The 23,968-nt window shown below is 38.9% G+C and overlaps 1 protein-coding gene across 1 annotated transcript in view; it reads right to left on the bottom strand.

Moving 5' to 3' along the window:
• Positions 1 to 23,968, bottom strand: part of IL1RAPL2 (interleukin 1 receptor accessory protein like 2) — a gene marked incomplete at both ends in the record, with an annotated part of 1,477,463 nt that overhangs the window by 76,073 nt on the left and 1,377,422 nt on the right. Inside the window, one exon of the mRNA XM_079764395.1 lies at positions 10,817 to 10,946. Coding sequence (XP_079620521.1) covers positions 10,817 to 10,946 — 130 coding nt within the window. The remainder of the gene's footprint in view (positions 1 to 10,816; positions 10,947 to 23,968) is intronic.

Below are 23,968 nucleotides of genomic sequence, written 5' to 3'. Positions count from 1 at the left end.
GGTATTATTTGCAATTTTTTTTTCAATAAAACTACTGGATTTGTTACAATCTGACATACCATGTAAAAATCTTGTATGCTTTGTTTCAAGGATATTGACTTTGGAGACTAAAAGACAGAATCTAGTAATTAACTTCTGTGTTAACATAAATGCCCATAACCTGAGGAATTCATGCACCCACACAAGCTTCTAAATAGATCATAGATCACACAATTCATGTTACAAAATGGCCAACTGTTTGTTTATCTTGGCCAAGAATTCTTGCCTCTTTTCACTTCTCTGAAGGCCTCTATAGTTAAATAGTTGGGTTTTGTGAATTTTTCAAAATAAATTCCATGTTACTTTCCTCCTCTGTAAATATAGGTATGTATCCTCTTTTACTGGGTGGGTTAGAGAAGTAGAAGAAAGCAGCTGCAACAGATAAACAACAATGTTTTGCAAGTCCTGAAAGCTTGACTTCCCATTGTGCTTACTATCTGGTTGACTCATTTGGCACCTAATATAATGGATTGAGCTAGACTTAACTGTTTCATATATGTATGTTTTGTATCCCATTACTCTAATCATTTGCAGTGGAACCTTAGTTCTTGAACTTAATTCATTCTGGAAGGTTGTTGGAGAAGTGATTTGTTTAAAAAATGAATCTTTTTTATTACAAATAATGTAAATTGAATTAATCAGTTCCAGTCCCCCAAATGATTTCCTGTTTTAACCTTGCTTATAGACAGTACATGTCTAATGTACTGTTTGATTTATAAGTAAACAGTTTAAAAACAAAAAGGGCATGCAATGTAGATGAAAATTTAACAAAAAGAAAATGAAATGTAAAGTCAAAAATGAAAATTTATGTACACACTAGAACTAACTTTAATGTTGAGAGCTATTGATAACTGAATATGGAGAGAAGGGATGGTGGGATATTATTGTTTGGAAGAGATGTTCCCTTCAGGTAACTGTTCTTCCCTGGTTCTTTCTCTGTTTTGTCTCTTTGCTCCCCTGGAACTTGCTTCAGGCTCACTGGGCCTCTGAATTACTAAAAAACTGTCCAATGAGGTTTGTTTTTGCCTGCATTTTAACACTTGCCTGAAGTGAAACACTGCATTGTCATTGAACGAATTTACACAGTTTGCTACTTCTTTATCAGGGTGATATTTCTTAATAAAACTTTGACTTTCTCCCAATTTCCAAACCATTCTCCCCCCTCCTCAGCGTTCATCTATTGCTGCTACATCTGAAGGTACTGTAGTTCCTCCGTGGTCAGCTCAGGATTGCAGTCCTCCAACTCCTGTACATCAATATCATCCTTGGACTCTCCCAGAGACACAATATACTCCACAACAGACACAGGCTTATCCTCAAAGCCCTCAACGTCTCTTTCAGCAACAGACTCAGGCCACAATTTCTTTCAGGCTGATTGCATGGTCCTGGAAGACACTTCTCCAATGCTTTGTCTATGAGCCTCAAGCAATTGATTATATTAAAATGTTCCTTGCACAATTTCCTGAGTGTTAAATGAGTTTCATAGGTCACCTCAAAACATCTTTGAAACAGTGCCTTTGTGTAGAGTTCCTTAATATTAGAAATTACCTGCTGGTCCATGGGTTGGATGAGTGGAGTTGTGTTAGGTGGTAAGAACCTAACAGTGATGAAGCTGTACTTCACCAACTCAGCCTCCAAGCCTAGAGGGTGGGCAGGAAAATTGTCCATTACAAGAAGTGCCAGGGACTTGGAAGATGGTGGCCAGCAGGATGGCAGTGAGGGAGAAATTGTGAGAGAGCAAGGGAGTGAAAGGGGAGTGTGTAAATGTGGTGTGTGTGTGTGTGTGTGTGTGTGTGTGTGTGTGTGTGTGTTCAAGGAACAGTTAGATCCTGCAAGTCTTTTGGGGCTGGTAGACCTGGCTCTCCCTGCTACCACTGCAGGCACTCCCAGGTGGCCAGTGCTGGCACAGAAACCATGCCAACTTGAAGAGCAGATCTGCCGTCACTAGGAGCCCAGCCTCACCACCACCCAGACTGGCCTCAGATGAAAACTGAGACCCTACAGCCAATCTGGACAAAGACCTGCTACCACAGCTGCAGACTCATGAGTGCTGACTCCACCCATACTGGTCTCAGGCTACCGTGAGTCCCAGAGTGTGTTCCCTTCTTGCCTGCCCCCCTGGCAGCATTGGTCCCACACATCCTGAGCCATCCCCTTGAATGTCAGCATGCATGAACCACACCTGGACTGTGGCAGCCACATCTCCCGGGCACCTGAGCCAACCCCCTGACTGTTGGCATGCATGACACTCCTGCAAAGCCCACGGAAGCAGCTCAAGGATTGTGCAACTGGGTGCCTGGACCAGAAATGGGGAGACAAAAAAACAATTCCCAAGGGAAAGAAGAGGAGGAATGGGGGGGAGAGAAGCTAAATGAAACGGAGGCATGCAATATGTCTGAAAAAGAATTCACATAAATGGTCATACAGTTCATAAACTTGATGGACAAGAAAATCAACAACCTATGTAAGAACAAAGAAGAAATCAAAAGTGATATAGCTACAATAAAGAATAAAATGGGAGGCTTCAATAATACATTAAGAGAAACAGAGGACTGAATTAGTGAGCTAGAAGACAGGGCAGAGAAACAAGTCCAATCTAAACAGCAATTAGAGAAAAAAATTAGAAAGAAGGAGGATACCTTAAGAGAGCTTTGGGACAACATGAAACAAAGTAACATATGTATAATAGGGGTACCATAAGGACAAGAAGATCAGCAAGGTTTAGAGAACCTATTTGAAGAAATAATAACAGAAAACTTCCCTGATATGGGAAAGAAAAAAGCCACCCAAGCACAGAGAGTCCCAAACAACTTGAACCCCAAAAGACTCACCCCAAGACACATCATAATTACAATGTCAAATGTTAATGACAAAGAGATAATCTTAAAGGCTGTAAGAGATAGACAGAGAGTAACCTAAAAAGGATCTTCCATTACATTACCAAATGATTTCACAACAGAAGCACATCAGTCCAGAAGGGAATGGAATGAAATATATAAAGTAATGCAAAACAAGAAACTGAATCCAATAATACTCTATTTAGCAAGGTTATCATTCAAAATTGAAGGAGCAATTAGGAGCTTCACAGACAAAAAAAGGGATAAGGGAGTATCACTACCAAGCCAGCAATGCAAGAAATGCTAAAGGTACTGCTGTAAGAAGAAAAAAACAGGAGAAGCAGAAGGAACACAGGCACCAAAAAAATAAATGGCTACAAACAAGTACCTCTCAATAATAACTTTAAACATAAATGGACTAAATGCTCCCACCAAAAGATATCGAGTGGCTGAATGGATAAGAAAACATGAACCATATATATGCTGTCTACAAGAGACCCATCTCAGAACAAGAGACTCACACAGACTGAAAGTGAAGGGATGAAAAAATATTTTTTCAGGAAAATTGGAATGAAAAAAAGCTAGTGTAGCAATACTTATATCTCAAAGTAAAGGCCATAACAAGAGATAAGGAAGGCCATTACATAATACTAAAGGGAGCAATTCAACAAGAGGATATAACCCTGGTAAACATATATGCACCCAATGCAGCAGTACACAAATACATTACAAAGGAAGATATCAAGGGAGAGATTGACAGCAATATGATCATAGTAGGGGACATTAATACTCTACTGACATCGCTGAATAATTCCACTAGACAAAAAATCAGCAAAGAAACAGCAATCTTAAATGACTCACTAGATCAGATGGACTTAATTGACATCTTCAGAACATTTCACCTTAAAACTACAGAATAGACATTCTTCTCAAGTGCACGTGGGGTATTTTCAAAGATAGAGCACATAATGGGGCACAGGCAAAGTCTCTTCAAATTTAAGAAGATTGAAATCATATCAAGCATCTTCTTAGATCAGAATGGTATAATATTAGAAATCAACTGCAATAAAAAATAATAAAAAAATTCAAACACTTGGAGGTTGAATACCATGCTATTAAGCAATGATTGGGTAACCAAAGAGATCAAAGAAGAAATTAAAAAGATCCTGGAAACAATGATAATGAAAATACAACAATCCAAAACCTATGGGACAGAGTGAAAGCAGTCCTGAGAGGGAAGTTCATAGCATTACTAGCCTACCAAAAACAAAACAAAACAACAACAACAACAAAAAAAAAAACACAAGAAAAAATGGTAATAAATTATCTAACTCTTAAACTTAAAGAAATAGAAAGAGAGCAACAAGAAAAGCCCAGAGTGAGCAGAAGAAAGGATATAATAATGATCAGAGCAGAAATAAATGACATAGAGACCAAGAAACAAAACAAATCAAAACAACAATACAAAAGATCAATGAAACCAAAAACTGGTTCTTTGAAAGGTTAAACAAGATTGATGAACCTCTAGCCAGGCTCACCAAGAAGCAAAGAGAGAGGACCCAAATAAACAAAATCAGAAATGAGAGAGGTGAAATAACAACAGACTCCACAGAAATACAAAGGATAGTATATAAAAAAAAAAAAACAACTATGAACAACTCTATTCCAACAAACTAAACAACCTAGAGGAAATTGACATATTCCTAGAAAAATTCAACTTTTCAAAACTCAACCAAGAAGGATAAAAAAATCTCAACAGGCCGATAACTAAGGAGGAAATTGAAGAAGTCATCAAAAAACTTCCAGTGAACAAGAACCCAGAGCTAGATGGCTTCACAGGGAAATTTTACCAAACATTCAAAGAAGAACTAAAACCTATCTTTCTCAGACTATTCCCAAAAATGCCAGAGGAAGGCACAATTTTAAGCTCTTTTAATGAAGCCACCATTACCCTAACCCAGTGATGGCGAACCTATGACACGCTTATCAGCACTGACACGTGTAGCCATTTCCGAGGATGAAACATTTGTTGCTCCTGAGGATGAAACATTTGCGAAATAATGTTTTTTCCTCAAAGTGACACACTATCCGAGTTATGCTCAGTTTTTTGGAGAAGTTTGACACACCAAGCTCAAAAGGTTGCCCATCACTGCTCTATACTATCTGCTATGAACTGAATGTTTGTCCCTCCCTTATTCATATATTGAAACCCTAACCCCTAATGTGAAGTATTAGGAGGTGGGGCTTTTGGAAGGTCATTAGGTCATGAGAGTAGATCACTACTGAATGGCATTAAAGCCCTTATAAAAGAGACACTAGAGAGCTGTCTCTCCCCTCTTCCACCCTGTGAAGACATGGGAGGGTACAGTGAGAAGACTGCCATCTGTGAACCAGAATGTGGTGTCTTACCAGCCATTGAAACTGCTGATCTTAGACTTCCCAGTCTCCAGAACTAGAATCATGAGAATTAAATGTGTTGATTAAACCACTCAGATTATGGAATTTTTGATATAGGTGCTCGAGCAAACTAAGACACTGTCTTCACAATTTTAAGTAAATCAAAAATTATTCTAAAAAATAAAGTTTGTATTAAAAATGAGCTAAAAAAAAGGAGCTAAAAAGTTAAATTCATAACTGCTATATAATCCAGTATCTCCATGTCAAGTTATTTACCCAACAAAAAAGGAAATACATGTACATACAAAGAAGCATACATGAATGTTCATAGCAGCTTATCTGTATAAACCCAAATTAATTTTATAATTTAGTAAAGAATAAGCACTTATTTGATCAAAAACAGCTATAGTTAGGGAGACACAGATTCAGATAGCAACTTAAATTGTGTTCCACCTAGATAAAGGGGAGGCTGTCTTTTGTAGTGAAAGTTCCCACCCAGGTTCTTAATTAAGTCCTTTTAATGTAAACGATGTATCCAAATTGTGCAGTTCTAATTGGACAGGTCAGGTCTTAGTCCTTAATAAAAGACAGAACTAGGGTTTTCCTTATAATAGTTGACTCAGGCAGCTTAAGTGAGCAAGGCATAGTGTGGAAAACTGAGAGTTCAATCTGAGGTTTTTCCCAGTATACCTGGTATAGAATAAGTGAGAAACCCTTGTCAGCAAATGGCCTTTAGGTTCTTATTACTTACTAGCAGCCCGTTTGCACGAAGATTAGTGCAATAGACCTTCATTCACCTGGCTGCCTGCACCAGTTTTCTGTTGGCACCGGGGACTCAGGCCTTGGCTGTGGCCACTGCCTTCTGCCTTCTTTCAGGGTCGGGGCTTGGCCCCAGGCGGCGGCTTTGGGCTCGGCTGCACCCTAGCCTCCCTGCTATGGATCTCAGGAGCCGACCCCCAGTGGTTGCCTGCGATCCGTGCAGGCTCCCCGCTGGTGGCCAAGGCCGCACCACAGCGTCCCTGCGACGGTTTCCTGGTGGGTGTGGCTGGTGGGTGTGGCTGATGGGCATGGCTTGTGGGTGTAGCAAAGTTACGGTCAATTTGCATATTACTCTATTATTAGGTAGGATAAAATTGGAGCCCTTGGTTGATCATGGGGAGTCCATTTCAGCAGATAAATTCTTTGTTGTGGTTCACATCAAATGAAACCTTCTTCTCACAACTATAATAGTCCCCAAACTGGAAACAACCTAAACGTCCATTAATAAGTGAATGGATAATTGAGCTGTTTATATCTATATATTGAAACACTACTCAGCAATAAAAAAGAATGACTATTGATACATATACAAAGATAGATGAATCTTAAAATAATCATGTTGCCGTGGCTGGTTTGTCTCAGTGGATAGATTGTCAGCCTGCACATTGAAGGGTTCTGAGTTCAATTCTGGTCAAGGACACATGCATGGGTTGTGGGCTCAATCCCCAGTAGGGGACGTGCAGGAGGCAGCCAATCAATGATTCTCTCTCATCATTGATGTTTCTATCTCTCTTTCCCTCTCCCTTCTTCTCTGAAATCAATAAAAACATATTTTAAAAAATAATAATCGTGTTAACTTAAATAGTGCAAACAAAAAAGCATATAACCTGTATAATTTCATTTATATAAATTTCTAGAAAGTGCAAATTGATTTATAGTGACAGAAATATCAATGTTATTGTGGAAGAAGGGCAGGAGGGAAGGATTACAAAAAGGCATCAGGAAACTTGTATGTGACTGATATCTTCTTTATCTTGAATATTGTGATAGTTTCACAGTTGTATACAGATATCAATCAGCAGTTACAGACTGTACATTTTAAATTGTGTGCTGTTTAATGTATGTCATTATACCCCCCAAAATCTGTTTATTTTAACAAATTTAGTCAGTCATGTACAGGAAAAAGAAGATAATTATCTTAGGCTCATATAACTACTACTTTTGATCAGGAAACAGCTCTGAGCTTTTGGTAGCAGAAATTTTGCTACTAGAAACCATTGTACCTACCACTTGTCCTTTGGGTACCAGTTTCATTCTCTGAAAAGTGAAGATGACCCTTAAATTTGTTTACAGGCAGATACATTGATAATAATTCTAACCATGTATCTTCTAAAAATTGAGACAGTCAAAATGTCCTTTGATAGAGAATTGGGTAAAGAAGATATGGTATATATATACTATGAAATACTACTCAGCCATAAGAAAAGATGAAATCATGATATCTGTGACAAAATGGATGGACCTTGAAAATATTATGCTAAGCAAAATAAGTCAGTCAGAAAAAGCTAAGAATCATGTGATTTCACTCATATGTGGGATATAAAACTGAAACTCATAGACACGGACAACAGTATGATGTGTACCAGAAGAAAGGGGATTGGAGGTAGTAAAGGGTAAAAGGCACCAAATAGTGGTATATGGTGACAGTAGATGATTTGACTTTTAGTGGTGAGCACACAGTACAATATACAGATCAGTTATCATAGAAATGTACACTTAAAACCTATATTATCCTATTAACCAATGTCACCTCAATAAATTTAATAAAAATAAAATAAATCCAGTTGCATTAAGTTCATAAATCTTAATTTGAAATTGACTAATAAAGTATCACTAATTAGGAAACAAAGTTTAAATGGGAATTAATAGTTAAGAACTAATTGTAAATGCTCTATTGATTCTTTTTATCTGAACATCTCTTTCATGCCAGGCAATGAATTAGTTGTTTTTTTTAAATAGCTTTATTGAAATACAATTTACATATCATGCAATTCACCCATTTAAAATGTACAATTATCTGCTTTTTGTTATATTCACAGATATGTGCAACCATCACCATAGTCAATTTTGTAACATTTTCACTACTGCAAAAAAACCCAGACTATTCAATGGGTACAGGGCTTCCTTTTGGGGTGATGAAAATTATCTAGAAATAGATAGTAGTGGTGGTTGCATAACATTGTGAATATATTAAATGTCACTGAGCTGTAGACTTTTAAATAGTGCTTATTATGCTATATTGCATCCTACACTAAAAATAAAAATATACACTTTAAGTTTCTACCCCCATCCCTCCAATTTACTGGCACCGAGAAACCATTGTTATACTTTCTATCTATAATAATAAAAGCATAATATGCTAATTAGACCAGACAGCCAAATGACCTTCTGGACGTCATTCTGGACATCCTTCTGGTTGAAGCTGTGGCAGTGGGGGCTGAGGCAGAGGTGGTTAGGGGTGATCAGGCAGTCAGGTGAGCAGTTAGGGGTGATCAGGCAGGCAGGCAGAGTGGTTAGGGGTGATCAGGTAGGCAGGCGAGCAGTTAGGGGCAATTAGGCAGGCAGGCAAGTAGTTAGGGGAGATGAGGCAGGTAGGCAGAATGATTAGGGGCAATCAGGCAGGTAGGCAGGTGAGCAGTTAGGAACCCGTGGTCCCAGATTGTGAGAGGGATGTCCGACTGCCAGTTGATTGGGCCTAAACCAGCAGTTGGACATCCCCCAAGGGGTCCAAGATTGAAGAGTGTGCAGGCCAGGCTGAGGGACCCCCCCCCCCCACACACACTGTATACGAATTTTGTGCACCGGGCCTCTAGTCTATATATATAAAAGGCTAATATGCAAAGTGTCCCCTTGGGAGTTTGATCAGGAGACCGGGAGTTCAATCACTAGCTATGACATGCACTGACCACCAGGGGGTGGTGCGGAACATGGCGGGCTACCAGCGGTGGTGGCAGGGCACTAAGGGAGCAAGGGAAGGAGGAGGTGGGGAGGCGGGGAGGCAGGGAACCTGATCAGCCCTGATTGCTGGCCAGGCCCGGGGACCCTATCTGTGCATGAATTTCATGCACCAGGCCTCTAGTATCTATATATTTGCCTATTTTGGACATTTCATATAATATGTGATCTTTTGTTACTGCCTTTTTTCAATAACAATGTTTTCAAGGTTCATCCATGTCATAGTTTGTATTAGTACTTCATTCATTCTTTTATGGCTCAATAATATTCTATTGTATAAATATACCACATTTTATTTATCCATTCATCAGTTGATGAATATTTTGGTTACTTTCACATTTTATCTATTATGAATAATGATCCTATGAACATTTGTGTATAAGTTTTTGTGGGAATATATGTTTTTATTTATTTGATTAACATATAGGAGGGAAATTGCTAATGATTCTATGTTTAACCATTTGAAGAACTGCCAGATTGCAACCAGGGATCAAACCTGCAACCTGGGTATGTGCACTGACCAGGAATTGAACCTGCCACCTTTTTGTGCATGGGATGACACTTCAACCAACTGAGCTACACTGGCCAGGGCCAGGTTATTATCCATAGTGGCTGCACCAGTTTGCTCTCCTACCAGTAGTATATGAGAGTATCAATTTCTCCAGAGTCTTTCTAACACTTGTTATAATCCTGGTGAGTATGAAGTGTTATGAAAGGGTTTGATTTGCATTTCCCTGATGACTAATTTTATTAGGCACCTTTTTATGAACCTTCTTCCTAGAAACATGCTAACACAGTCAATATTTTACATAAGCTTTCAATGTTATAAACCCTTAGAGTGCAATTATTGGGTGGAAATGTGAATAGAAATTATCATGGCAGTTATTAAAAATTATATTTAACAACAGTAAGATAAAGTATACTTGTTCCTTTTATATCGTCATATATTTGATAAAAATATGAAATAATACACTTTGGACATTAGTTGTACTGAAGTATTTGATTGGTTTCCACTACATGAATCAATGGGAGTGGAGGGGGAAGGGTGTCAATTGTTATTGGAATGAGAAATGTTCATTACATGTCACCATCTCTGAAATCAAAGGGCCACCCCACATACTGAGGTAGTAAAAATTACTTATCCTTTATTTGTACAAAAGAATCATACTATATAGGATTAGAAAACCAATAAAATAGATGTGTTTATACCAGGGACATATCGCTGTTAACAGGAGAGTGAAAAAAATTCCAGGGAGGCACGAATCTGAAAGATCAGTCACTTTCGATATGAGCAGTTGGTACTGGAAAAAATAAACACAATTTAACAAGAGTCCACAGTTATTTTGATGGGTACTAGATTACTACTGCCACTGCAGCTTTATACCTATGGCATATGAAAGTTTGTTTCTAGGGAGTAAATGAACATTTGCTTAGTGATCTGAGGAGTCACCTACAAAGTTTGGATCTTTGGTATGGCTGCAAGTCGTAACCTAAGCTTTGGAAACTCAGATGAATTAGCTTAGGCAGTTTTGAGGGGGGTCATTGCATCCCATGCCATATTCTTAGAATCTGAGAAAACCTACATATATTGGAGGCGGACACATTTTCATTTCTTAAGGCAGCCAGCCTCACTCTCTCCATCATATCAGCTTTTAGAAAATGAAATGATTAGGAATTGCAATTAAAATCCCTGGCAGAAACTCTTCTAGGATGTTCCATTTCTCTACTGCAAAGACAGCAAAGAAAAAACAGCAATTCAAGTTCTGTACCTTATTTCACCTTCTCTAATGTGACCTGCCAGTTCTTCAATAAACTTCTCCCCTTTCATCCAGTAGATCATTGGTCCAGACTCTCCACTAAATCCAAAGAATGCTTTGCAAGGGATATTCAGAGGCTTACCTGAGAATGACAGAGAAAAATAAATGAGCAGCTGGCTCCTGGTTATTGCTGGGAGACAGAAAAAAAAAACTTTTAACATCCAAAGGAAAATTCAGAGGTGACCCATTTTCAACTCTTCTTTCAATCATCTTATAACTGTACATGAGGAAAAATTTAAATGTTAAAAGAGCTCAGAAATTTTAAAATTCAAGACTTATAAAAAATAAGAAAGTTAAAAAATCAGTTTTAAAAACTGTTTATTTTCATGGTCTCCCTCTTTGGAACTAATATAAAATAATCAAATGGAAGGAATCCCCTTTTATTTTTCTTTGTTGAGAGTATTAATTACTCTTTACTTGGAATTTCCTTAGAAGCTAACATTAATCCAAAGTGTAAGTTAATTTTTGATTGGTGAAAAAATGTATAATAGACTGTCTACTATTATTAAGATTGCTTAGGGAAATTTATTTATTATAATTATCTATTTGAAAAAAATGGATAATACAAACCAAAGGGATATTTTTTTTTAATTACAGAAACTTCTATAAAAAGTACATGCAGAGAAATCTCAGTCTAACTATATCTTCTTTTTTCTTTGTGTCACTCACAGTGTTGAAATAATTGAAGACAATATCTAAGCACTTTTTTATTATTAATCTTTGTGATTATAGCTAAAAGCTTTTTAAATTGTAAATTTATTATCAAACATATAAGTAATTATTATTCCTGGCATTGATTTTGTTTTCTTTTTGCAAAGTAGATTTAGTAAGAGGAGAATGGTATAGAGAACACAATCTTGACATTTAATACAAAGAAATCCCTCAATTCCTAAATTGTAATAAATTGTCATTTTCCCTGTAACATACAATTTTTTGCCCTGGTTGGAGCACTAGATAAGTCAGTTTCAAAAACATTTTTCCTTGTAGAGTACATAGTAGTATTGTTCCCATAATTGCTCTGAACTGTGGACATTTTTTTCCATTCTATTCTTAAATTGATGCAAAACTTCCATGTTCTAAGAATCATTACTTTTTCTAGGACCCTTTCTTTTTAATCACAATAACCATCAGATGTCTTTCTTTGAGGACCATTTCATAAAAAACTCTTTTAATGGGAGTTAGGGTCTACATAAGACAAAGTGGAAATTAAGAAAACCTTATAGACATGTGGACACTGGTGAGAGGAGGGACTTAATCACAATAAATAACTCATTGCCAAATATTAGTCTTATAGTGCAAATTTATAGCTCAGAAAAGTGACATGTCATTTGGACCATTTAATTATTGTCAAATCCTTTGATGTCACCAATAAGTTGTATAAGTCTAACACAAAACTGAAACAAGGTTATTCATTGTTGTTTCAAACATGTGCTCTGTGATATAAACTTGTGTAAAAATGAAAGGCAGCCTTGCATAGTGAAAAGTACACTAGACTAAGAGGAGACTTCAATCCTAGTTTTAGATCTATTGCGAAAAAATAGACTAAGTGGCCCTGAGCAGATTACCTAACCTTTTATAATCTGATCTTCCATATATGTGATGACAGGGTCTTTATTTCCATGAAATGGAAGGTATAAGGGATGTCAAACAACATGGCAGAAAATCCACAGACTGTGATAAAAATTATTATAAGGAGTCCTAGTTACTAAAATAACCAGAATATACATTTATACTACATATAAATTCTGGTTTTTATTCCGTTGGGCTATGTTGAAAGATTACACCAAATAAAATAACTTTCAGTGATTCCAGCATGTGAGTGCTCAAGCCTGATTTAATTTTAATGGAGAGAGTCAATTATAGCAATGTGCAATAAGGGCCCTACTGAAGGTGGTCTATCAAAAATGACAGGGAGGATCTGCCCTATTCTTGGCACAACACAATGAGTACTGAGTATTGCTGCAATTTCTCCTGGTAATGTTTTTACTCTCCCATCAGATAAGTTCTCATTAAATAAACATGAGACAGATATTTCAGTGTTCTAGTTTCTACAAATGCTAAATAAATATACTGAAGGCTTTTGTCAATGGCCCAAACAGAAAAACCATCATACGCAATATTCTAAGGCAGTGGTTCTCAACCTTCCTAATGTCGCGACCCTTTAATACAGTTCCTCATGTTGTGGTGACCCCCAGCCATAAAATTATTTTTGTTGCTACTTCATAACTGTAATTTTGCTACTGCTACTGTTACAAATCGTAATGTAAATAAGTCTTACTAGCAGAATGGCTATTAAGTAACATAGGAATGACTTTTAAAATGTCTGTAGGCAAAATAATACTGTAGCAAACAGAGGCAAATGGTAGAAGTTTTCATATGCACATAACCCAGATTTTAGAAATGCCTAGTTAAATTCTGCTTCAGGTTATTTGTCTAATCAATGCAGATAGCTCTCACATTCCTTTTGGAAAAGAAGATGCCTACTTCCTGGCAAACCTGGCGAAGCATTTTTAATTTTTTGAGGTATCTCCACACTGTTTTACACTAGTCTGCATTCCCACCAGCAGTACATGAGGGTTCCCTTTTACGCCACATCCTTGCCATCACTTGGTGTTAGTTGATGTATTGCTGATAGCCATTCTTGCAGATGTTAGGTGACATCTCATTGTGCTTTTAATTTGAATCTCTCTGGTGATTAGTGACATTCAGCATTTTTTTTTCATATGTCTATCGACCATCTGTATGTCCTCTTTGGAGAATTGTATCTTCAGGTTCTTTGCCCATTTTTTAATTGGATTGTTTGTCTTCCTAGTTTTGAGTTGTATAAGTTCTTTATATAATTTGGAAATTAGCCTTGTATCAGATGTATCATTGGAAAAAATATTCTCCCAAACATTGGGTTTCCATTTAATTTTGTTGATGGTTTCTTTTGTTGTGCAGAATAATTTTATTTTGATGTAGTCCCACTTGTTTATTTTTTCCTGTATTTCCCTTGCCAGAGGAGCTATGCCAGAAAAAATATTGCTCAGGGTGATGTCTGAGATTTTACTGCCTATGGTTTCTTCTAGGATTTTTATAGTTTTGTGACTTATATTTAAGTCTTTTATCCATTTTGAGTTTATTCTAGTGTATGTTGTAAGGTTTTTTTTTTCCTTGCATGTACCTGTCCAATTTTGCCAACACCATTTATTGAAGAGACTGTCTTTATTCCATTGTATTTTCTGACCTCCTTTGTCAAATATTAATTGACCATAAAGATGTGGGTTTAATTTTGAGCTCTCTGTTCTATTGCATTGATCTATGTGCCTCTTCATATGCCAGAACCAGGCTCTTTTGATTAGAATAGCATTGTAGTATACTTTGATATCAGGTATTGTGATATCTCCAATTTTGTTTTCTTCCTCAAGGTTGCTAAGGCTATATGAAAAAAAAATGGTTCCATATACATTTTTGGAATATTTGTTCTAGATCTTTAAAATATGCCATATTTATTTTAATAAGAATTGAGTTGAATCTATAGATTGCTTTGGGTAGTATGGACATTTTAATGATGTTAATTCTTCCAACACATGAACACAGTATATATTTCCACTTATTTGTATTTTCTTCAATGTCTTCTAATTTTCTGTGTATAATTCTTTTACCTCCTTGGGTAAATTTATTCCTAGGTACCTATTTTTTTGTTATTGCAATAGTAAATAGGATTGTTTTCTTAATTTCTCTTGCTAATAATTCATGCCACTAATTTCTGAATATGAATTTTGTATCCTACCATTTTGATGAATTTATTTATTCAATCTAGTAGATTTTTTGTGGAGTCTTTGGGGTTTTCTATGTACAATATTATGTTATCTACTAGAATATATAAAACCCTAATATGCAAATAGACCAAACGGCGGAATAATGGAACAAATGAATGACCAAACAACTGGTCACTATGATGTGCACAAACCACCAGGAGGTGTGTGCGGAACATGGCAGGCATTGGCAGCAGGCAGCAAAGCATGGAACATGGTGGGCATCGGCTGTGGTGGGATGGTGGAGCAGTTGAGCAGGGATGCCAGACCAAGGCAGGGAGAGCCTCTGGTGGTTACTGAAAATTCTTTGCTCCCATGTGCTGTGGTCCAGCCAGGTACTCACACCTGCTGCCAGCAACCAGTGCTGTTCTGGATCACTCAGCGCCATCAGCAGGTGTGAGCGGCAGCTGCCAGCCCTGATCACCCCTGAGGGCTTCTCCACCTCCCCTGCTCCTGAGGGGCGATCACTGCAGCAGCTGTCACTTGCACCCACTGAAGGTGCTTGCCCCGCTTGCACCCGCTGCTGGCACAGGTCCCAATCGCTCCATGCCATCAGTGGGTGTGAGTGGGGCCAGTGCCATCAGTGCATGGGAGCAGCAGCAGCGGGAGTGGGGCTGCTGGCAGACAGGGGACCAGGGCCATGGCAGGAGGGGCTGAGCAGGGGCCTGGTGGATGGGCTAAGACCTGCCCCTGTGCTCACCACAGCCTCGCGGCCCACAATTCCTTTCAAGGTGCACGAATTTGTGCTCTGGGTCCCTAGTCTTGAAATAATGACAGTTTTCCTTCTTCCTTTTCTGTGGCAAGGAATTCCAGTACCATGTTGAATAACAGTTGTGAATATAGATATCCCTATTTTCTTCCTGATCTTAAGGGAAACACTTTTAATTTTTACCCATTGAGAATGATGTTGGATATAGATTGGTCTTATATGACCTTTATAATGTGAGGTAAGATTCCTATATTCCTACTGTGCAGAGGGTTTTTATCATCCATGTGCACTGGATTTTATGAAATCACTAGGGGCTCAGTGCACGAAATTCGTGCACTGGGGGGGGGTCTCCTCAGCCCAGCCTTCCCCCTCTCATATACTGGGAGCCCTCAGGGGATGTCATACTGACAGCTTAGGCCCGCTCTCCATGGGGAGCGGACCTAAGCCACAGTCTGGCTTCCCTTTGTGGGAGACAACCAGGCTGATCAGGGAAAGGCACCAGCCCCATCACCCCGCTGCTCGAGCCACTGCCAGTCACAGCAGCCACCAAGGTGTTTTCATCAACATGGACCCCATCACCATGAAAAAATGGCAACTGTCTTTAGGCATTTTCAAGATGTGTCTTTCATAGGATATGACATTTCTTTCTTTCTTTCTCTCTCTCTCTTTCTCTCTCTCTCTTTCTTTCTTTCTTTCTTTCTTTCTTTCTTTCTTTCTTTCTTTCTTTCTTTCTTTCTTTCTTTTTTATCCTCACCTGAGTATATGTTTCCATTGACTTTTAGAGAATGTGGAAGAGAAAGGGAAAGACAGAGAGAAACATCAAAGTGAGAGGAACACTTTGATTGGTTGCCTCCTGCATGAGCACTGACCTTGGCCCCAGCCAGGGAGGAGCCTGCAACTTAGGTACATGCCCTTGATCAGAATCTAACCTGGACCCTGCAGTTGGCAAACCTAGGCATTATCCACTGAGCCAAACCGTGTAGGGCAGGTTATGACATTTCTTAGCCCTCCAGCAGTGGACTTTCCTTTTTTTTCCCCAGGAGTGTGGTGGAAAAACCCTAGATCACCTTTTTGGATTCTTATACCCAAGTTACTAAGAATATTACCAGTGTCATACAGGGAGCTTAGCCAATTAGCACTCAGAAAAGGTGTTTCCTCTGTAGTTCACACCTATCTCCTTCAATCTCCAGCTCCGCCCCTGCCAAGGCCTAAAGCCTCCAGCCCTTGGAAGGGGACCCCTAGCTGGCTCAATCGCCAGGCTCCACCCCTGGCCAAGGCCTCAAGCCTCTGGCCAAGGCTTGGGCCCTGAGCAGGGACCCCCAGCTTGCTCCTATAGCCCACAGGGGACCCCAGCTGGCTCTGATCGCCGGTCTCTGCTCCCAGCCAAGGCCGCAAGCCTCTGTTTGAGGCTCGGGCCCTGGGCAGGGAGCCCCAGCTGGCTCTGATCACCAGGCTCTGCCCCAGCGACCAAAGCTGCAAGCTTCTGGCCGAGGCTTGGGCTCTGGGCAGGGAACCCCAGCTCGCTCTGATCGCCTTCAGGGGAACCCAGCTGGCTCAGATCGCCTGGCTCCACCCCCAGCCAAGGCCGCAAACCTCTGTTAGAGGCTCGGGCCCTGGGAAGGGACCCCCAGCTGGCTCCGATCGCCTGAAGGGACCCCCAGCTGGCACTATTGCCCGGCTCCACCCCCAGCCAAGGCCTCAAGCCTCTGGCCAAGGCTCAGGCTCTGGGCAGGGAGCCCCAGCTGTCTCCGATCGCCCGCAGGGACCCCCAGCTCGCTCCGATCGCCAGGCTCCACCCCCAGCCAAGGCCGCAAACCTCTGTTTGAGGCTCAGGCCCTGGGCAGGGACCCCCAGCTGGCTCCGATCTTCCGCTCTGATCTTCCGTTCCGTTCTTCGGCTCCGATTGCCCAGCTCCGAACCACGGCCAAGACCAGCAAGGGCAGGCTCCTGCTCTCCGTGTCTGCAGCCATCTTGGTTGGGTGTATTTGCATATTCGCTCCTGATTGGCTGGTGGGCATGGCTGATGGGCATGGCTTGTGAGTATGGCGGAGGTGTGGTCAATTTGCATATTACTCTTTTATTAGATAGGATTTTTCTGCATCTACTGATATGATCATATGATTTTTATTCTTTACTACATTTTTGTGGCGTACCATGTTCATTGATTTGAGTATATTGTACTAACATTGCATCCCAGGGATAAATCTCACTTCATTATGGTGTGTGATATTTTTGATGCATTGCTGGATCTGATTTGCTAATATTGTGTTGGGGATTTTAGCCTCTATGTTAATCAGGGATATTGGCCTGTAATTTTCTTTCTTTGTAATGCCTTCATCTGTTTTGGAAATAAGATAATGCTGGCCTCATAATTAAAGCTTGGATGCCTTCCATCCTCTTGAATTTTTTGGAATAGTTTGAGAAGGATCGATGTTAGTTCTTTTTAAAAATATATATATTTTATTTATTTCAGAGAGGAAGGGAGAGGGAGAGAGAGATAGAAACATCAATGATGAGAGAGGATCATTAATTGGCTGTCACCTGCACACCCCCTATTGGGGATCGAGCCTGCAACCTGGGCATGTGCCTTTGACCAGAATCAAACCTGGGACCCTTCAGTCTGCAGGCCAACACTCTATCCACTGAGCCAGACCGGCCAGGGCTGATGTTAGTTCTTTGAATGTTTGGTAAAATTCACCTGTGAAGCTATATGGTCCAGGACTTTTGTTTGATGGGAATTTTGTTGTTGTTTGTTTGTTTGTTTGTTTTTGTGTGTGTGTGTGTGTGTGTGTGTTTGTTTTTTAATTACAGCTTCAATTTCATTAGTTGTATTCCATCTATTCAGGTTTTCTGATTCTTTCTAATTCAGCTTTGGAGGTTTGAATACTTCTAGGATTTTATCCATTTTATCCATGTTGTCCTATTTGTTGGCATATAGTTTTTAATAGTATTTTCTTACAATCCTTTTTATTTCTGTAATGTCAGTTGTTACTTCTCCCCTTTCACTTCTGATTCTGTTTATTTTGAACCTTCCTCTTTTTCTTACTTGTTGAGTCTGGTTAAAGATTTGTTAACCTTGTTATCTTTTCAAAGAATCAGCTCTTGGTGTCTGTGATTTTTATCTTGTTTTTAGCCTCCTTGTAATTTATTTCCACTCTGATCTTTATTATTTCCTTCTTTCTACTTACTATGATCTTTGTTTGTTGTTCTTTTTCTGGTTCTTTTAGGTGAAGCTTAGATTGTTTACTTGAGATTTTTGTTGATTATTGAGATAGGCCTGCAATGCTATGAACTTTCCCCTCAGGACTGCTTTCATTGTATCCCATAGCTTTTGAATAGTTGTGTGGTCATTTTTATTTATTTTCAGGGATATTTTTTTATTTCTTCCATGATATCATTGTTAATCCATTTGTTATTTAATAAAATGCTATTTAGCCCCCATGTGCTTGAATGTTTTTCAGTTTTTTATTATAGTTGATTTCTAGTTTCATACCTTTGTGATCTGAGAAGATGTTTGATATAATTTAAATCTTCTTGAATTTGTTAAGACTTATTTTGGGTCCTAAAATGTGGTCTATGTTTTAGAATGTTCCATGTGAACTAGAGAAGAATGTATATTCTGTTGTTTTCTGATGAAATGTTCTGTAAATGTCAATTAAATCTATCTGGTCATGTGTGTTGTTTGAAAGTAGCTGTTGCCTTGTTGATTTTTTTTTGCCTGGAAGATCTCTCCATTTATGACAGTGGGGTGTAAAATCCCCTACTGTGACTGTATTGCTGTCTACCTCTCCTTGAGTGCTTATCAAGACTTTCTTTATATATTAGGTGCTCTTTGGTTGGGTGCACATAAATTTACAAGGATTATATCATCTTGTTATATCTATCACTGTAATGTTCTTTTGTGACATTATTTGTCTCTTTTATGGCCTTTGTTTTGAAGTTTATTTTGTCAGATAATAAGTATTGCTATCCAGGTGGGTTTTTTTTATTTGTTTTTTCATTTCCATTTGCATGGGATATTTTTTCCTTCACTTTCAGTCTGTATGTATTTTTGTTCTGAGGTGGATCTCTTATACAGGATAACCCAAAAATGTATACACATTTGAATGATTATAAAGTCAGTATTTATTAATATATAGTTCATTTTCAAAATTTAAAATAATTTAAAGAAATTAATAATTTTCTTTTTGCCAATGCCTGTTTTCAAACTCATGACTGTTCTGCTCCAGTCACTGCTAGTAAAGGGAAGCAATGGAATTGCAAACACAAGAATCATTTGTGAACCCACCATTCATCAACTGCTGCTGGTTTTGTAGCATAAAATTTATCTTTTATGTATTCCCATAAATAAGTTTAGTTGATAAATTTTCTTTGTTGAAATCTTAGTCTGTCTTCACCCATTATTCTAGATCAATTAAACCTGAAATGGGGTACAAATTAAGTGAGATATCAGCTGTTTTTGGGGAACACACTATATATATGGGTTGTGTTTTCTTATCCATTTTGCTACCCTCAGTCTTTTTATTGTAATATTTAATCTGTTTACTTTTAAGGTTATTGTTGATAGGTACTTATTTATTGCCATTTTATTATTTATACCTATGTTCATCTCTCTATATATTTATTCTTCTTTTAAAGCAGACCCTTTAACATCTCTTGCAATACTGGTTTGGTGGTAATGAACTCCGTTAGCCTTTTTTCATCTGGGAAGCTCTTTCTTTTGCCTTCAATTTTAAGTGATAACCTTGCTGGATAGAGTAGTCTTAGTTTTGATCCTTGCTTTTCATGACTATGAATATTTCATGCCATTTCCTTCTGGCCAGAAGTGTTTCTGTTGAAAAACCAGCTGACAGTCTTATGGGAACTCGCTTGTAGTTAACTGTTTCTCTCTTGCTACTCTTAAGATTCTCTCTTTGTCTTTAACTTTTGCCATTTCGATTATGATGTGTCTTAGTGTTAGTCTCTTTGGGTTCATCTTGATTGGGATTCTCTGTGCTTCCTGAGCTTATGCCACTTTTTTTCTTCACTGGGTTAAGGAAGTTTTTAGCCATTATTTCTTCAAACAGGTTCTCTATCCCTTTCTCACTCTCTTGTTTTTATGGTACCCCTATGATGTGAATTTTATTATACTTGATATCCTAGAGACCTTTTAAATTTTACTCATTTTTAAAAATTCTCTTTTCTTTTTGATGTGCTGCTTGGGTGCTTACTGTTATCTTATCCTCTAAATCATTGATTCAGTCATCTTCTTTATCTAACCTGCTGTTGTTTCCTTCTAGTATATTCTGTATTCTGCATTTTTTACTGTATTCTGCATTTTTGACTGGTTCTTTTTTATGGTATCAGTGTAATTCTTAATGCTTACTATCTCTTCATTTAAGTTCACACTGAGATCACCCATTTTTTCCCTAAGGTCCTTGAGCACCCTTATAACCATTGTGGGCTGTTCCACACCCTTGATGTAGCCACACCACCCACACCTTATTGTCTGGTTCCTGGACAAAAGTTCCCCTGGGAGACAGGCTCCAAAAGTCCCAGATCTGCTTCACACTGTGTTGCCCCTATGCCACTGAAGCCAGTTGGTGGGGATAGGGGCAATGGCTGTGTGATCCAGGTCAGGGAGACCAGCCTTTTTATCAAATATATACAGTTTAGTCACTGTTTGAGTCTCTGACAAAAGCCTCCCCATGAAAAGAGGGCCCCAAACTCATTGCTGAGTGCAACTAGCAGACCACTCCACAGGATGCAATTATGGCAGAGTGGCCTCACCAGTAGTCAAAGACCAGGTAGTGCACTCCACAGGCTGGTGTTGTAACAATAGGATTGTTCATCACTGGGAAGGTTGTATCTTGGTCTCCCAGGCAGACTGAATCTCCACTATTTTTTACCACCAAATCCGATGCAGGCTCCTCTTCCCATTTCTGTTGCTCTGGGTTGGGGATACTTGTGTGGAGTTGAGGCCCCATGTTCCTGGGGGAAGTTGATTTTGCAGCCATGATATCCCTCTGGCTTCTCAGCCTCTACTGCCACACTTGTATGCATGGGCTAGCCCTTTCAGTGTTGCTGCTCTTCTTCCAAGTCTCTATGTGGCTTCTTTTCAAACTCTTTGGTTATAACATTTCAGGTCAGCTAGCCTTCAGTTGGGTATACAGGTTGCTTGCTGTATAATTTAGCTGTAAATCCAGTTTTGGTCTGGGAGCATATGAGTGTAACTTCCAACTACTCTGCAGCCATCCTGGAATCCTTTCAGCCATTATTTATTCATATAAGTTTTCTGTGTTTTTATCTCTCTGTTCTCCTTATGGGATCTCTATTACATGAATATTAATATGCTTTATGTTGTGCCATAAGTCCTGTAAATTATTTTAACTTTTTCACTTTTTTTTTGCTGTTCTGATTTGTTGAGTTCCACAGCTCTGTCTTAGAGTTTACTTATTCTTTCTTCTGTTTCATCTAGTCTGATGTTAAACACTTATAGTATACTATTCAGTCCAGTTATTGTATTCTTTTTTTTTAATCCTCACCTGAGGACATGTTCACTGATATTTAGAGAGAGAGAGAGAAATGGAGGGAGAAAGAAAGAGAGAGAGATGAGAGAAACATAAATCAGTTGCACCCTGACCAGGAATCAAACCCACAACCTCAGTATGTGCGCTGATCAGGAATTGAACCTATGACCTTTCAATGTATGGACTGATGCTCCAATCAAGTGAGCCACACTGGCTAAGTCTCAATTATTGTCTTCTTAACCTCTATATCTTATATTTGGTACTATCTTATATTTTCTATCTTTTTCTATATTCTCACTGTGATTATCCATTCTTGTCCCAAGTTTGGTGAGTCTTTTTATGATGACTACTTTGAACTCTACCAGTTAAATTACCTATATCTGTTTCATTAAGGTTTTTTTTCCTTAGGATTTATCTTTTACTTTTTTTTAAATTTAATAAATCTTTATTGTTCAGATTATTACAATTGTTCCTCTTTCCCCCCCCCATAGCTCCCCTCCACCCGGTTCCCACCCCACCCTCTGCCCTTACCTTCCCCCCACACTGTCCTCCCTAATCCATAGGTGTATGATTTTGTCCAGTCTCTTCCCACACCCCCACACCCATTCCCCCCTGAGAATTTTCAGTCCACTCCCTTTCTATGCCCCTGATTCTATTATATTCACCAGTTTATTCTGTTCATCAGATTTTTAATTCACTTGATTATTAGATTCACTTGTTGATAGATATGTATTTGTTGTTAATAGTTTTTATCTTTACCTTTTTCTTCTTCTTCCTCTTCTTAAAGAATACTTTTCAGCATTTCATATAATACTGGTTTGGTGTTGATGAACTACTTTAGCTTTTTCTTATCTCTGAAGCTCTTTATCTGACCTTCAATTCTGAATGATAGCTTTGCTGGGTAGAGTAATCTTGGTTTTAGGTTCTTGCTATTCATCACTTTGAATATTTCTTGCCACTCCCATCTGGCCTGCATAGTTTCTGTTGAGAAATCAACTGACAATCGTATGCGTGCTCCCTTATAGGTAACTAACTCTTTTTGTCTTGCTGCTTTTAATATTCTCTCTTTGTATTTTTCTCTTGTCATTTTAATTATGATGTGTCTTGGTGTGGTCCTCTTTGGATTCCTTTTGTTTGGGGTTCTGTGCACTTCCTGGACTTGTAAGTCTATTTCTTTCACCAGGTGGGGGAAATTTTCAGTCATTATTTCTTCAAATTGGTTTTCAGTATGTTGCTCTTTCTCTTCTTCTGGCACCCCCATTATTCTGATGTTGGTACGCTTGGAGTTGTCCCAGAGGCTACTTACACTATCTTCAATTGTTTGAATTCTTTTTGCTTTTTGCTTTTCCGGTTGAGTATTTTTTGCTTCTTTGTATTTCACATCTTTGACTTGATTCTTGTGTTCCTCTAGTCTGCTGTTGGGTCTCTATATAATATTTTTTATTTCAGTCAGTGTATGTTTAATTTCTAGTTGGTCCTTTTTCATATCCTTGAGGGTCTCGCTAAATTTATTGGCCTTTTCTAGGAGATTCTTGAAAAACCTTATAACCGTGGTTTTGAACTGTATATCCAGTTGTTTGTTTTCCTCCATTTCTTTAGTTTGTGATCTGTTTCTTTGTCTCCACATTTTTGCTGCTTCCCTGAGTTGGTAGGGTAGCTTTGTGTGCTAGGTGTCCCGTATGGCCAAGTGATTCGGCCTCCCCAGTTACCTGAGGTGAACACTCTTGGTTCACCCCTTTGTGGACTGTGTGCACAGCCTTGTTGTAGTTAAGTCTTGATTGTTGTTGGTTTCACTGGGAGGAATTGACTTCCAGGCCAATTGGCTGTGAAGATCAGCTCTGTCTATGCCCAGAGAACTTCTGTAGACAGCCTTATGAGACAAGACTTTCAATATTGCAAAAGCCTCTGTGCTCAGCTTGGATGGAGCGGAGTATCAGGGCTGAGCAGACAGTCTTGGCTTCCCGTCAGCCCTGCCCTATGAGGCCCCTGGGTCTCAGTGTCCCTCGGTAATCGCTGCAAGTTCCTCTAAGAGTAAGCCGCCCTCAAGTTTCACCCGCTGCCAGACAGTCCAGTTTCTCCCCCAATGAAT

Source organism: Cnephaeus nilssonii (assembly GCF_951640355.1).
Source record: "Cnephaeus nilssonii genome assembly, chromosome: X".
Classification (NCBI taxonomy): Eukaryota; Metazoa; Chordata; class Mammalia; order Chiroptera; family Vespertilionidae; genus Cnephaeus; species Cnephaeus nilssonii.
Note: the sequence above shows the minus strand (reverse complement) of the source record. Positions and strands in the feature narration are given on the sequence as shown.